The sequence below is a fragment of the Pyrgilauda ruficollis genome, unplaced genomic scaffold, assembly GCF_017590135.1.
Source record: "Pyrgilauda ruficollis isolate IOZ18807 unplaced genomic scaffold, ASM1759013v1 scaffold169, whole genome shotgun sequence".
Lineage (NCBI taxonomy): Eukaryota > Metazoa > Chordata > Aves > Passeriformes > Passeridae > Pyrgilauda > Pyrgilauda ruficollis.
In genome coordinates, this window is record NW_024515764.1 from 332,271 (window position 1) to 347,179 (window position 14,909).

Sequence of the window (14,909 nt, forward strand, 5' to 3'; positions counted from 1 at the left end):
AGGCAGTTCCTGAAATAGGTTTCTGTGATCCTGATCCCTCTCCAGCTCCTTGTCTTAGTCTGGTTCCTGCTTGAGCAACCAGCAGCCATCTGTCACAAGTGCCTTCCTTTATCCTCTGCTGGAAGAGTTTCAGGAGGAGCTTTGCTGGGGGGATTAGAAAACCTGGAATTTCTTGCATTGAGGTCACTTTTATCTGTAGTTCCTGCAAGATCTTCGTGTTTTGGCTTTTCTGGAGGTGGATCTTTGTGTGTCCTGGCAGGGATGTGGGTTTGTGTCTCCCACAAGAGGAAAATTTGGTTTAGAGCTGTGCCTTTATGAAGGGATTAATGTGATATTTATGGGCTGCCACCTTGCAGAGTAACCATCCCTTCTGCTTCCCAGTCCCCTTAATTGTGTTTATTTCTTCAGATAAGAACTTTCTGCAGCAGAAAAATCTTACCAAACACATCAGCCAAGCCTGGTGTGAAGGAGCTTCGGCTTGCTGCTGCAAATTTAAAGTAGTTTTTGTTTGAATTTCTCCAGATCAGTGGATTTGGATTTCCCATCCCTCTCTTTAAAGCAGCTGTTCCAGATGCTGCAGCAGAGATCTCAGGGATGTCAAAACCCAAATCAGCACCTCAGAGAAGCTTGAGCAGGCAGAACATCCCCAGGGAGTGGTTCTCCATGCTGGAGAGAGCCATAACTTCATTCTGTACATTTCTGGGCTCTGCAGTAATTTAATATCCTTGGAATTTGTGGGGCAGAAATGGCTGCAGACTTGTGCTGTCATAATTAAATTTGTTATTAAAGGCAGTACCACAGGGATTAAATTTATCTCAGGGGTATTTTTGCATCACACTGGGTAACTTTGGTTGTTAGCCAATATTTGGAGCAAAACATTGAATTAGATGAAAACCTTGATAAGAATCTTTGGCTCAGGAGATGTGGTGCTTGCATCACTCTTTGGTGATGGGTGGTTTAAGGCAGGGTCAGAATTTTGGTGAGGCTGGGGAAGGAGGGCACTTCTGCTGGGTGGCCCCAGAATTTCAGCAGGACAGGAGATGGAGTTTCTTACAATTTCCTTCTTTGAGGAAACTCGGCTTTCTAAATGGATCAGCTTTGTTTTTTTGGTCTCCATCCACAAATTTCAGAGGAGGTGGCAGGTTAATGTGAGAGTGTTGAGCTGGGGAATGACTACTGTTACATGATAATCCAAAAAGGGAACTTCTGCTAAGAATAGAATGAGGGGTGGATATTTTGCTATTTAAACATCTTAAGCTCAGCTTGGTGCTTTATTTTACTATCAGTAAGAATCTTTGCATTGAATCCCATCCCTTGTGAGAGAAGGCTTTGGAAGAGAGAACTACATTTTTATCACTTTGTCTCAGGGCTCGGCTCAGACATCTTTGATAAATTATTAGAAAAACATTGAACAAAATGCAGTGAAAACATCTAGGCTGTTTCAGAGGCTGTACCCAAATCCATGCTGGTTTTATCAGTGCCTGATAGTGCAATAAAATGAACGTTGAGCAGTGGCTCTTTGTAGCTGAGCTTTTCCCTCTGCTGTCATTATCTTCTTTCTTAACAATATCCAGCCTTGATGGTGCTTAAACCAGTCAAAATATCAACCCTCCAAATGCAGAGCCTTCATTTTCCTCCTGATGAGCTCCAGCCTGGGTAATTAATGAATATTAATTATTAGTCATTATAAGAGCAAGGCATAAATAGTCCCTTCCTCTTTTGAAACACACAGGGTTGTAAACCACAGGTGGCAGATCTGCTAACAGGTTAAGAAAAGTAAAAGACTTAAGCATTTGCTGGATAAGTAAACACTAAGTTCAAGCATAAGCTTTTCATCCTCCTGAGTCTCCACCTTTCCTCTGGAGGTATTAGATGGAAAAGAAATGCAGTGCTCTGAGGTCAGCCCTACCCCCAGGAAGCTTCCCCTCCCCTTGCCCTGAGCAGCAGCTGCTGAACTTGGGCTGCCCTGTCTGGGCTGGGACTTGCCAAGAGCCTGTCTGGCTGCAGGGGCATGGATTGGGGCACCTAGAAAAGGGATTGCAGCCTGGCTGAGCAGCCAGGCAGGTCCCCGTGGATTTTTTGGTGACTGATGAGAAGGCTTTGTGGCAGCCTGGGGTCAGCAGAGAGGCTGCTGTGACATTATGGGAATTGGGAGCTGCTTTAACAGGACATCAGACCCCCTGTTCACCATCACGTAGGTACCTTGCTGCTTTTCCCTGCAGCTGGGGGGTCTCTGCTGGGGCTGTGGGGTGCAGGGCAGGTCTGGGAGAGCCTGGGATGCTCCAGGCACAGCCCTGCTGCTCTGAGCTGCTCTCATTCTCTGGATCAGAGTCAGATTCCCTGATTCTCTGAATCAGATTCACATTCTCTGATTCTCTGATTCAGATTCAGATTCTCTGATTTTCTGCTTTCAGAATTTGCTGAGCTCCAAGGAATGCCACAGCCCTACTGGTCTGAGCTGCTCTGATTCTCTGAATCAGATTCACATTCTCTGATTCTCTGATTCAGATTCAGATTCTTTGATTTTCTGCTTGCAGAACTTGCTGAGCTCCAGGAATGCCACAGCCCTACTGGTCTGAGCTGCTCTGATTCTCTGAATCAGATTCACATTCTCTGATTCAGATTCAGATTCTCTGATTCTCTGATTTTCTGAATCAGATTCAGAGTCTCTGATTCAGATTCTCTGATTCTCAGCTTGCAGAACATGCTGAGCTCCATGAATGCCACAGGCCTGCTGCTCTGCACTGCTCTGATTCTCTGAATCTGATTCAGATTCTCTGATTCCCTGATTGCAGAACATGCTGAGCTCCATGAATTCCACAGTCCTGCTGCTCCGATTCTCTGAATCAGATTCAGATTCTCTGGTTCTCTGAATCAGACTCAGATCCCCTGATTCTCTGAGTCAGATTCAGATTCTCTGATTCTCTAATTCATGTTCAAATTCTCTGATTCTCTGATTGCAGAACATGCTGAGCTCCATGAATGCCACAGCCCTGCGCAGTGCTCTGAACTGCTCTGATTTTCTGAATCAGATTCAGATTCTCTGATTCTCTGGATCACATTCAGATTCTCTGATTCTCTGGATCACATTCAGATTCTCTGATTCTCTGAATCTGATTCAGGTTCTCTGATTCTCTGATTGCAGAACCTGCTGAGCTCCATCAGTGCCTCCCTGCAGGGCCCCCCCAGAAATGTCCATCACCTAAAGTCAAGGGTGGTCCTCGTGGGACAGCCCTCAGCTGGAGCAGAGCTTTGGCACTTCTGTAACAACAAATTGATTTGTTCCTCTGATTTTGTTTTTGCAGGGTCCTCGTGAGCCCTCGCCAGAATCTGACTCGCATCACGTTAAAAGGGACTTTCCAGGGGGCTAAAGTGGTCCGTGGGCCTGACTGGGAGTGGGGTAACCAGGATGGTAAGCTGCTTTTGGAAAGTCCTGTAGAACACCATTTGTTTTTCTAATATATATATAAAACATTGATACTTTCAATATTTAATATTTTAATTTTTTTTATTTTATATATATTAATTTTAATCTATGTTTTTATTTTCTATTTTATTCCTGTTTATAGATTTATCTATTTTAAAAATATGTAGCTAATTATATATATATATATATATATATATATATATATACAAAATAATTTTTTCTGTATGTAAAATATTCTTTTATTTTTTCAAATTGCTGGTTGAAAATCCACATGTTGAGCAGCAGCTTCTAGGGGGGTTGTTCAAGTGATGCAGGTGCCTGTTCTTTAGAGTAATTAAAATCTATTTTTTCCATGTATTGTCATATCTGTGACATAAACCATGTCCAGGGTGTGGGGAGGAAGTTTTGCTGCTCCTCTTCCATAGATGTGAAAACCACTGAGAACCATGCTGGAAATTCTTGTATAAAATTGTAAATGCACACCACATTACAAGAAAAGAAAGACTCCCCTCTTCCTGAAAAAGCTTCAATTGATAGTGGAGAGTTTATCTGACTTTGTGCACAGTATCCATTTTCTTTTGGAGTTTTTGCAATGTCTTTATTTGGATACTTTGAAGAACAGTGAGGAGGAATTCTCTCTAAGGAGGGTTTCCCATGGTGCACTAATGAAGGACTCTGTGGTTGCTGGAGGTTGGTTCCTGCTTTCTGTAGGAATTGAAACCTTCAGGCTGAGAATGCAATGGGACAAAAATGTTTTTTTAAACTGCTTTAGGGGTGTAATTCTTGTCCCCAGGTCAGTGACAGCAGTTGCTGTGTGCTGCTCCAGGGCTGAGGGAGCTTTCCTCCCCATTTGTCCCAGAGCCCTGCACACACACTGTGATGTTTACAGCTCCTTTTTCCTCTGAAGAATTAAGTCAAAAGTTCAAAGGTTTCCAGAGTTGACTCTGCCATTTATTGCAGCTCTGGGCTCGGTGGAGGATGTGGATGCTTGCAGGGTCAGAGGGTAAATCAGCTTATGCTCAATACAGCTTATCCACCCTCTGGAGATCACAGCAGCATTTACATGTCTGAGACTTGTGCTGCTGACGGTGCTGCTGACCTGAAAGCAGCTCCCTGGGCAGGAGCAGTGAGAGGAGCCCTAAATCCAGCCCTCAGCTGCTCTCTGGTCTTGGTGGAGCTGCTCCAACCACAGCCATGGTCTTGTCATGAGCAGAACTGCCAGCAAAACCCAGCCTTTGCATTGTGCTGATGAATGAGGAGCTCAGCTCCTTCAGGCTGTTGGGTTTCAGGACTTTGCAGACAGCCACAAGTTCCTCAGTGAAACAGATCTTGCTGTCCTTGTCTGGGGAAGTCTTGGGGAAGTGTTGGGACTTGCCCAGACTGGGAATCTGCAAACCCTGATTGCCTTCACTGTGTTGTCTCTTGGATCAGAACACGTCCCAGTGCCCAGCCAGAATCACCTCCCCACATCCATCCTCTTCTTCTGGATTCCTCAAGCTCCTTGCTTGAAGAAAACCAAGTTTCTTTGATGTTCCTCCCCCAGATGGGGTCACTGTGTTGTCTCTTGGATCAGAACACGTCCCAGTGCCCAGCCAGAATCACCTCCCCACATCCATCCTCTTCTTCTGGATTCCTCAAGCTCCTTGCTTGAAGAAAACCAAGTTTCTTTGATGTTCCTCCCCCGGATGGGGTTGGGGAGAGATTTGAAGATCCTGGGTGGATCTTGCAGCACATGGATGGTGCTGGGGAGAGATTTAAAGATCCTGGGTGGATTTTGAACCCTTGGATCCTGGGTCTTGCAGCACATGGATGGTGTTGGGGAGAGATTTGAAGATCCTGGGTGGATCTTGCAGCACATGGATGGGGCTGGGGAGAGATTGAAAGATCCTGGGTGGATCTTGAACCCTTGGATCCTGGATCTTGCAGCACATGGATGGTGTTGGGGAGAGATTGAAAGATCCTGGGTGGATCTTTAGCACTTGGATCCTGGATCTTGCAGCACTGCTGAGTATTTTTGTTGCCACAGTGTGGTGCCATGACACCACGTGTGTATTCCCCAACTAGGCCATGCTCCTGCACACCAGGAATCCTCCACAGAATCATTCCAAAATTGAACGGCTCGCTGGGTTTCAGCAACTTTAACGCAGAGATTCCCTCCTAATCACTCCAAATGAGTTGTCTCATGATCCAGTTTTCCTGATTTGCACTTCTTTTCCCCTCAGGGGGTGAGGGCAAGACCGGCCGCGTGGTCGATATCCGCGGCTGGGACGTGGAGACCGGCCGCAGCGTCGCCAGCGTCACCTGGGCAGATGGCACCACCAACGTCTACAGGGTGGGCCACAAGGGAAAAGTGGACCTCAAATGTACTGTGGAGGCTTCTGGGGGCTTCTACTACAAGGAGCACCTCCCAAAATTAGGTGGGTGAAGTCTTTGTTGAGAAGTTGTGATTCACACGGCCGTTGGCGCTGAAGCCATTTTTTGTTTGGAAGACACAAAACCACCTCCTGGTTTTCTAAAGTTCCCACATAATGAGCATTATTTGAGAGAATTTGGTTTGTGTGTGAACATACTGCTTGATCTCAGAGCGGTTCATGAAATAGTTTGGACTTTTAGTGTTAAAATCATTGGAATACCCACAGTTCTATCCCAAGGAATACAACCTCTGCTGGAAACGCAGGAAATTCCCACTCTGCTACAGAGAACCCAACTTTTCTCACTTTTGTTACATTTGTCAATCCAAAGCTTTTCACTCTTCAGGCAAGCTGTTGTTCGCTGTGCTTTTAGAGAGCAAACACTCTCCTGGTGGAGCCAAAAGTGGGAACGTGACCAAAGGGAGATTTTGGAGAACAGAACGGCCAAAAATTATAAAAAATTATGGGAAAAGGGGATGTCTGTACTGGCAACTTGCTGCAATCCCCCTTTCCTCTTAAGCCCAAGGAAACTCCTTGTGCTTTTGGATTTGAAGCTTTTTTTCCACCCAGGTGTAATTTAGCTGTTGGGTTGTTTTTCTTTTAATGAGATGCAGGGACATCTTTGGCTCCCCTGAAGGAAAACAGAGGGGTCTGTTCTGGTGTTTGCAGCAACAAAATCAGGGTTTTTATCAGACAAAACTTTTCAGGAAAACTTTTACCAGTCCTTCTCAAACTTTTCTCTCCCTGGGCACCTTGGCAAGAGCATGAGGGGAGGGAAAGGTTGGATGAGGAGATTAATTCCAGGGGTATGGATGCATGGGATGGGTGGGAGGGTAAGGAACTCCTCAGAGTGAATTCTGTGCCTGCCTGTGGGGGGGAAGAACTAATTTTGGGTGCTGTGTGGGCATGTCTGAACAGCAGTTGTGGGTGAGTGGATTGCTAAGAACAGCTCCTGGTGTCTGCCAGGGCCTGAGAGGCATTCCCTGCTCTGCAGAGGCACAAAATGGCTCTTGTTAGAGCTGCTTATGGATTATTAATATAAAATTGGAAATTGTAAAATATAATTTTAATATAATGTAATTATTAATATAATTAGAGTCAAATCCTGCTGATTTCTCTGCTGTCCTGTAGAGTGTATAGAGCATGAAAAGGGATTTGCACCATTCTGCCCCAAATTAATGTTAATTTTCAGCCCTTGTAAGGAAGCCAGTGTGGCACCCAGGGTGTGTGACTGCACCCTGCATGCCTGTGGGTGCTGTCCTTGCTGTCCCCAGGGAAACCAGCTGAGCTGCAGAGGAAGGAGAGCACAGACAGGCATCCCTTCCAGCACGGGGACAAGGTGAAGTGCCTGCTGGACATCGACATCCTGCGGGAGATGCAGGAGGGCCACGGGGGCTGGAATCCCAAAATGGCTGAGGTAAGTCCTTGGATTCTCCCTGGCTACAATTCCAGCCTCTGCCTCCTTCTGCACTGCTCAGGAAATTACCAGAACATCTTTGTGTGACCTTAGAGCTGAAGTGAATCACAAATGCAGATTTTTTTTAGTGATAACTCTGACTCCAGGGTCCTATTTTTGGGCTCTGTTGGATGAGAATGGCCTTGTAGATATTTACAGGAATTTAGGACTTGAAAATGTTGGGATTAACAGGAAAATGCAGAATTTAGGATTGGGAAATGATGGAATTAAAGGGAAAATCCAGAAATTCGGACTGGGAAATCTGGGATTAACAGGAAAATACGGAATTTAAGATTCAGAGGAATTTAGGACTTGGAAATGCTTGGATTAATAGGAAAATCCAGAATTTAGGATTAGGAAATGATGGAATTAAAGGGAAAATCCAGAGTTTAGGACTGGGAAATGCTGGGCTTAGTAAGAAGCTACAGAACGTAGATTTGGGAGCAGTGTGGATGGGAAATGCTGGGTGGTTTAGCCTTAGACACCTTCTTTCCCCACTATTAAACAAGGTGATTTATCGAGGGGCTTTCCCCTCTTTTATTTTGTGCCCAAAGTTCATTGGGCAGACAGGGACCGTGCACAGGATCACGGACAGAGGGGACGTGAGGGTCCAGTTCAACCCTGAGACCCGCTGGACTTTCCACCCTGGAGCCCTGACCAAGGTAGGTGCTGGGAATGCTGCAGGGAGGTCACTGATCCTGCTGGGTTAGGGCTCAGTGTGTCCCCAGAGGTGCTGAAGGGACACCCTGCTCTTCTAAACACAATTGTCCTGTTTTTTGAACTTTTGCAAAGTCCTGAAGGTAAACTGCATTTCTTAATTTCAGCTTCCAGTCCCTCATCCTTCTGCGGCTGCCTTGCCCTTGTGATGAACCTTTTCCCCACATAATTTCCCTTTGATTTTTTTTTTTGTTCTTCCTTGTTTTGTGTCTTCATCTTGTTCTTTTTTGCAGCTTTGTTTCACTTCTCTTTGATTTCTTCTGAAACTTTAATCCAGCCCTTCTAATTTTGTGGCTGTATTTCTAAAGCTCGCAGCTCTGGCCTTCCCCAGAGGTTTGAGGACTTTGAGAAGTGGATAATTAGAGATAATTAGGTGTAGAAGAAGCTGCTGGAAGACCACAAAATTCTGACCTGAGCAAGGTCACAATGCTAAAAACTCCCAACACCAGTGGAAAATGCAGTGTCAGACTGTTTTGCACAAAATCAGTCTGCTCTGAAAAGTGTGTTTTGACACTGCTCCCTTCCTAGCTCAGTGAGCAGAGGGAGCATCTGGCAAATTCCCAGCACAGATAAACCCTGCTTTCCCTTTTCTGTTTAAAATAACAAACATTTAACTTCCTTATTAGACTGAATTAAAATCTCCAGTGCCTAGCCAGGTGTAGCGAGGAGATGGACCAAGAAAACTTCCATGCTTTATCTGGTATTAATAATAAACCATTTGGAGCAAAAGAAGTTAGGAAACTGCCTGTTCCAAATTATTTCCCTACTTAAATATGTACTTGGCTTAAAAAAGAATTAGGCTGTGTTTATTTTCTTGGTAGCTGCATTTATGTTTTGCCATGCTGTTTTTTGACTCAGTGGGTGTCTTGTTTGTTGGAATTTTGGGACTGGGGTGGTGCGGGCTGATCACTATTAATTTTTTGTCTCTGTCTGTGTGTGGCTTCATCCCCCAAAAGCTTATGACTTTCTTTTTCTTGTAGCTCAACACCTTTTGGGTTGGTGATGTGGTCCGGGTGATAGATGATATGGAAACAGTGAAGCGGTTCCAACCTGGTCATGGGGAGTGGACAGATGAGATGGCACCTGTGAGTGCGCGCCAGTTCCAGTTCCAGGACAGTCCAGTAACCTCCTGAGCTCCCCCAAGCCCTCAGCACTTAGACATGGGCTTGTACCCCCCCAGAATTCCTGCTGGGAAGTCCCTGCCCAGCCCCTGCTGCTGGTGGCTCTCGGTGACACTGTCGTGCCCGCGGCACCCAAACGGGACAAGGGGGAATCCAGCAAAAAAGGATTTGGCTGCCACCAACTCATGGGAGAGGTTTCCATCATCAAATTCCTCTTATGCCCTCCCTGACTCTCTGCAATGAAGCAGGGAGGTGGAAAAATCAGCCCAGCATGGCTAAAAAGTGGGATGCAGGTTCCTCCAGGAGCAGTTAAAGCCCAGAGGAAACCGTCCCCAGTCCCAGCTTGATCAGTTCTTGTCAGCACCTTCCTCCCCAGCCTTTCCCAGTGTGGCTGGGAAAACCCTTCCATGGCAAACCAGTGAGACAGAAACTGGTGAGAACCCTCTGGTGTCCTCGAAGTGGGAGCTGTCTGTGAGTGTGTCATTGTCCAGTGCTTCTTTTCACACAGCAGGAGCTGCAGCTTTACGAAAAAATAAACCCAAAAAAAAAAAATGCAAAAAACCCTGGCTTTGGGTCTGGGAACTTGTGGTGGAGAAAAAAAAAAAAATCCTTCTTTTTTTTCCTTCCAGACCCTGGGGCACATTGGGAAGGTGATCAAGGTCTATGGGGATGGAGATCTGCGAGTGTCAGTGGGGGGACAGTCCTGGACCTTCAACCCTGCCTGCCTGACAGCCTACCAGAGGGAGGAGGAGGCCAACCTGATGACCACAGACAGTGCCAAGGAGTCCAAAAGTGAGGGACAAACCTGCTCCTCCCAGGGCTGGGAGATCTTTGGTCCAGCTCTTTGGGTGGTGGCAAAATCCAGGTGTTCTTCCCTGGATGGAGAACTGAAGTTTGGCTGTGCTTTGCTGGGCAAACCAAGCTGGGCCTTAGGAAAATGCAGGATTTAGGACTTGGAAATGCTGGGATTAATGGGGAAATACAGGATTTGTGGCTGGGAAATGCTGGGATTAATGGAGAAATGTAGGATTTAGGACTTGGAAATGATGGGATTGACAGGAAAATGCAGAATTCAGGACTCACTGGAATTTAGGAATGGGAAAGGCTGGGATGAACAGGAAAATGCAGGATTTAGGACTTGGAAATGATGGGATTGACAGGAAAATGCAGAATTTAGGACTCACTGGAATTTAGGACTGGGAAATGCTGGGATTAATGGGGAGGTGCAGGATTTAGGACTGGGAAATGCTGAGCTTAATGGGAAAATGCAGAATTTAGGACTTGGAAATGCTGGGATTAATGGGAAAAATACAGAATAAAACCCAGCTGTGCCTTACTGGGTAAACAAAACTGGTTTTGACAGGAAAATAAAGATTTTAGGACTTGAAAATTCTGGGCTTAACAGGAAAATACAGAATTTAGGGCTCAGAATTGCTAAGTACAGTTCTGCCCTAGGTTCAGTATTTGCCTCATTCCTGTTGTGTCTCAGTTCCCTGTTCCATCCTGTTTCCAGCACAAGGACACTGATTCTTGTGAAATATTCCCAGGTCTGTGCATGGAACTGTTGTGAAATCCACAATTGTTTTGCCTAATCTGCCCTGAAATCGAGTTTGGGACCACATGGTGCATGGAGGGGATTTTTTTTTTTTGTGCTTTGCACATCTGCTCAGAATTTTTTTTGTGGCCTGACCATCTTTATTTCCTCTGAGTGTCAAGATCATGTGGGAGGGAGCACAGACTTGCCAGGATTTTTTGTTTGTTTGTTTTCCTGATTCAGATGGATCTGGAGCTGTTTGCTCAAGTCAGACTTGAGGCAGAACTTGCAAAATTTTTTGACTTTGCACTGCTGGGGTGCTGTGACACCTGTGTCCCCTCAAACACTGAGAGATGTGGGGTGACAGGTGCATTTCTGTCTCTTTTTCAGGTACTTTGGTGACTGTCCTGGAGAAGCTGCTGTCCCAGAGGACAGAGTCAGAGCATGCAGGGTGCCTGGTCATTTGTGCAGCCCTCAACAACGCAGCTAAAATCCGGGAGCTCCTCCAGAAATACCCAGACAAGGCAAGTTTGGAAGACAAAAATGTTATTTTTCCTTTGTTTCTGCTCTTTAAAACATCATCATAAAATTCTGTAGTCAAGCAGGGAAAAGAATGTGAGGAAAACAATAGATGTGTCAGGCTCGGTGGTATCTCCTAACAGCTGGAATATTTATTTTGCTGCAATTTCTACAAGGATTGCAATTGCTGCAGGGATTAAATTCACAAGTTAGATGTGCATATTTTATGCCTCTATTTTGTGGCAATAAATCTGAACTAAAATCCTTACAGCACTTTTCCCAAGCTGGCTTTTCCCAAATTTCCTGTGTGGCCACTGCAGCTGTAGAATGAGAGGGAGAGGGGTTTATCTATAGGAAAACAGGAGCAGAAATCAGAAAATCTGCTGGAAATGAGAGGCAGGGCTTGTGTCTGGCTGTGCCTGTCCTTAGAGGACCTTGTAAAATCACATTGTTGGAATCAGGAGGGAGAAAAGCTGCCCAGATCTGTGCAGTGTCTTATCTCACGTCTGACTGGAGCAGGGAGCTGGGCTGGACTCGTGGCTGGACAATTCCTGTGCTTGCAGAGTGCCAAACTGTCAGGATCACATCTCCTGAAACCTCCTGCAGGGAGGGGCTCAGGGTTTAGATACAGGGCAAAAAAAAGAGAAAAAAACCACCAAAGTTTCAGTAGTGTGTCCTTGGAAACCATGAGTAACAAAAAGGTTTTGTTGGGGGTGTGGTTGTGGGGCTGTGACCCAGGATCGGCTCTGAAGAAGTTGATTTAGTGGTTGTCTGGTATTTATTATACTTCATTATTTATAAACTTAAATTTAAGTTTATAAATAAACTTCTGGGGGTGGGAAGGAGACACAAATACTTGCAATTCTCAGATTGATCCCAAATAGGAAAGTCTCAAGAGTAAGGAATCCATGATACGATCAGTTATTTTTATTAGACTTCTATTTCTACTCTAATATATATATATAAATAAATTAGCTGTTTCTATTAGAGACTTACAGAGAGATCAGGCTGGATTTGAGGCTGACTTAGAGCAAGTTGGAATTGCTTAGCAGGGTTTTTCCAGCTTATCAGCACTGTCTGCCTGGTGTCAATGGAAGAACAGCAGTGACCTCTAATTCCTCTTTGCCCAAAGGACTCACCCATCATTTTGAGCCTCTCCTGTGCTCTGACTGCTGCAGGGATAAAACCTTCATTATTAATTTGTTCTCCTTGCCAATCTGCTGAGGTTTTGTGCCTCTTTCTCCTCTCCTTAGCCTCCACTGCTTTCAGAAGCTGCTTTGCCTTTTTTTTTTTTTTACCTCTTGTGCCTTTAATCCAAAACTCTCACTGCAGCACTTGAGCCCTGAGATGTCCCCTGCAGCCACTGCACCCACTGAAGTACCTGCAGCAGCACAGCACAGCAGGGACCTGGCACCTCCAGAGCCTTATGCAAAGCTGATTTGATTTCCTCACACATTTTCCCTTGGGAAGGGAATTGTTGGCAGAGGTATCAAGGAGCGTCATGCTCTCAGGCACTGAGTGATTTGGCAGCAGGGCTTTGCAATTACAGAGCTCCAGCTCTGTTCTCTCACTTCTCCCCTCTTGACTAAACATGCTGTCCCCTTCCCCTTCCAGAATGTTCTGGGACAAGCTCAGCTGGGAGCTGCTGGCCAGCAGAGGAGCCAGCAGGGCACGGACCCCGTGGGATTTCTGGGCTGTTCCCCCCCTGCTCCAGGCACAGAACGAGCTCATCCCTGATTTTCTGTGTCTCTGCCCTTCCCAAAGGTGGATGCCAAGAACCAGGGCAGGACTGCCCTGCAGATTGCCTCTTACCAGGGGCACCTGGAGGTGGTGAAGGCTCTGCTGCAGGCACACGCCAACGTCGACCTGCGTGACGACGAGGGGGACACGGCGCTGCACTACGCAGCCTTTGGGTAGGACACCTCCCCTCCTGCTGATGGAAATAATAGTAATAATCCCAACCCTAACAACAAAAAAAACCCCAAACAAAACAACAAAAAAACCCCCAACCAGACAGAAAACAAAACAAAACAAAATCACCCCAGTTTTTTTAACACTGAGAGGAAGCGGGGTGGGGCTGAGAGGATACAAAACCTGATTTCTGTTGCTTTGCAAAGAGAAAGAATTGACTGGAATGACTCAAATCTGGGTTTTTTCCTTGCTTTAAACCAGAAACCAAGCTGAAGTTGCCCGTGTGCTGCTGGCCAAGGGGGCCAGTGCAGACCTGCTGAACAATGCCAAGTGCACAGCCCTGTTCGTCGCTGTCAGCCAAGGCTTCACCGAGGTGGTGAGAGCCCTCTGTGAGCTCAACTGTGATGTCAACCTCCCAGTAAGTTTGGCATTACTGCAGGCATTTGGGCCAGGGAGGTATTGGAGGATTTTTTTGGGTTTTTTTTTGAGGTGGGGAGGTGCTTTGTGAGAAAAGTTTGATTTACAGCCTCGAGAGAAGCTTAGATGAATGTAAAAATACAATACACAGACATTAAGCAGAAAAAACCATAAACTTACGTTTCTGTAGTTGTAAGTAAAAATGTATCAAGAAGCTGTATTGATAAAACAGTGAAAAGTTTATAAAGTAAAAGTGTAGTTACATAAAATAAGCTAAGAATTTAGAAGTTATGATAGAAACATATATACAGACATGAGACAGAAACCCATTAGATAAAAGTATCCACAGTGCAACAAAATTAAGTAATGGTAATAAGTTAGAAAAACAAAATAAACCCTGTAACAATTATCTATTAGCTTAAAAAATGTAAATTATCTTATAACAAAGAACTTGTGACTACTCTTAAGCTATAGCCAACTGCTTACTCCTTTAAAATTTCACAATCTCTGAGACTAATGTTTATCTAAACAATAAATTGTTCTTAGCCCAAAAATAGTCCCATCCCTTCATTCTTAACAACAATAATAATACTTCTTTATGTCTTACACCATCTGTGGCTTTGTAGAATTCAAATCTGTCCTCTGAAGAGGCACTGGGAAATATTCCTGAATTTCAGTACCCTGAAATTCCAGCTTTGAGTCTGCCCCTTCTTCATCACATCAGCATTTTCTGCTCTGCTCAGGCTTCCAGGGAGAGCTGAGCTGCTGTTCCTGTGTGTTGTGGCCACACTCCTGTTCCCAAAACCAAGATTTTTTTAACATTTTTAAGGCCAGGCAGTGATGGTGACTTGGACCCAGCTCATTTTTAGGGTTTATTGTGTGCTGGTGGGGCTGTTCTGTGCTGGGTCATCCCTCAGAGCTGCTCAGGAGTTCCAGCAGCTCCCAGGGGGTTTCCTGGGGCTTTCTGAGGTTGGTAACCTGGGTTTGCTTTGGTCTCCATGTGTAGGATTCCCGGGGAGACACCCCCCTGCATTATGCTATCACCATGGACTACAAAGTCGTGATTGAGATTCTCACTGAAGTTCCCAACATCGATTTCACTGTCCAGAACTGTCAAGGCTTCAACCTGCTCCACTATTCTGCCCTGAAAGGCAACAAGCTGTAAGTTACCTTTCTTTTTTTTTCCCATTTTTATGCCTTTAGCAGGTGTTAATTTGTGCTGGCTGGCTGAGGAGGTGGCAGATGTGGTTCTGGGTGGTTGGTTAAACATTTCTGGGGTTTGGATAAGCTCCTTCAGGCCTTCACAGGAAACTCCTGCCTGCTTTCCCCATCTCATCTTTCTCATGCTTCCCTAGGCTGGGAATCTCACTGCTTCTGGACAGTTTCAGATATTTGG

General features: G+C 45.4%; 1 protein-coding gene across 1 annotated transcript in view; it reads left to right on the forward strand.

The window, feature by feature from the left end:
- The window catches only part of MIB2 (MIB E3 ubiquitin protein ligase 2), a 42,484-nt gene that overhangs the window by 18,912 nt on the left and 8,663 nt on the right, over positions 1-14,909 (forward strand). The window contains exons 4-13 of the mRNA XM_041463673.1: positions 3,306-3,412; positions 5,650-5,844; positions 7,113-7,255; positions 7,849-7,956; positions 8,992-9,096; positions 9,762-9,924; positions 11,057-11,190; positions 12,950-13,098; positions 13,358-13,514; positions 14,520-14,674. Of these exons, the coding sequence (XP_041319607.1) occupies positions 3,306-3,412; positions 5,650-5,844; positions 7,113-7,255; positions 7,849-7,956; positions 8,992-9,096; positions 9,762-9,924; positions 11,057-11,190; positions 12,950-13,098; positions 13,358-13,514; positions 14,520-14,674 (1,416 nt within the window). The remainder of the gene's footprint in view (positions 1-3,305; positions 3,413-5,649; positions 5,845-7,112; positions 7,256-7,848; positions 7,957-8,991; positions 9,097-9,761; positions 9,925-11,056; positions 11,191-12,949; positions 13,099-13,357; positions 13,515-14,519; positions 14,675-14,909) is intronic.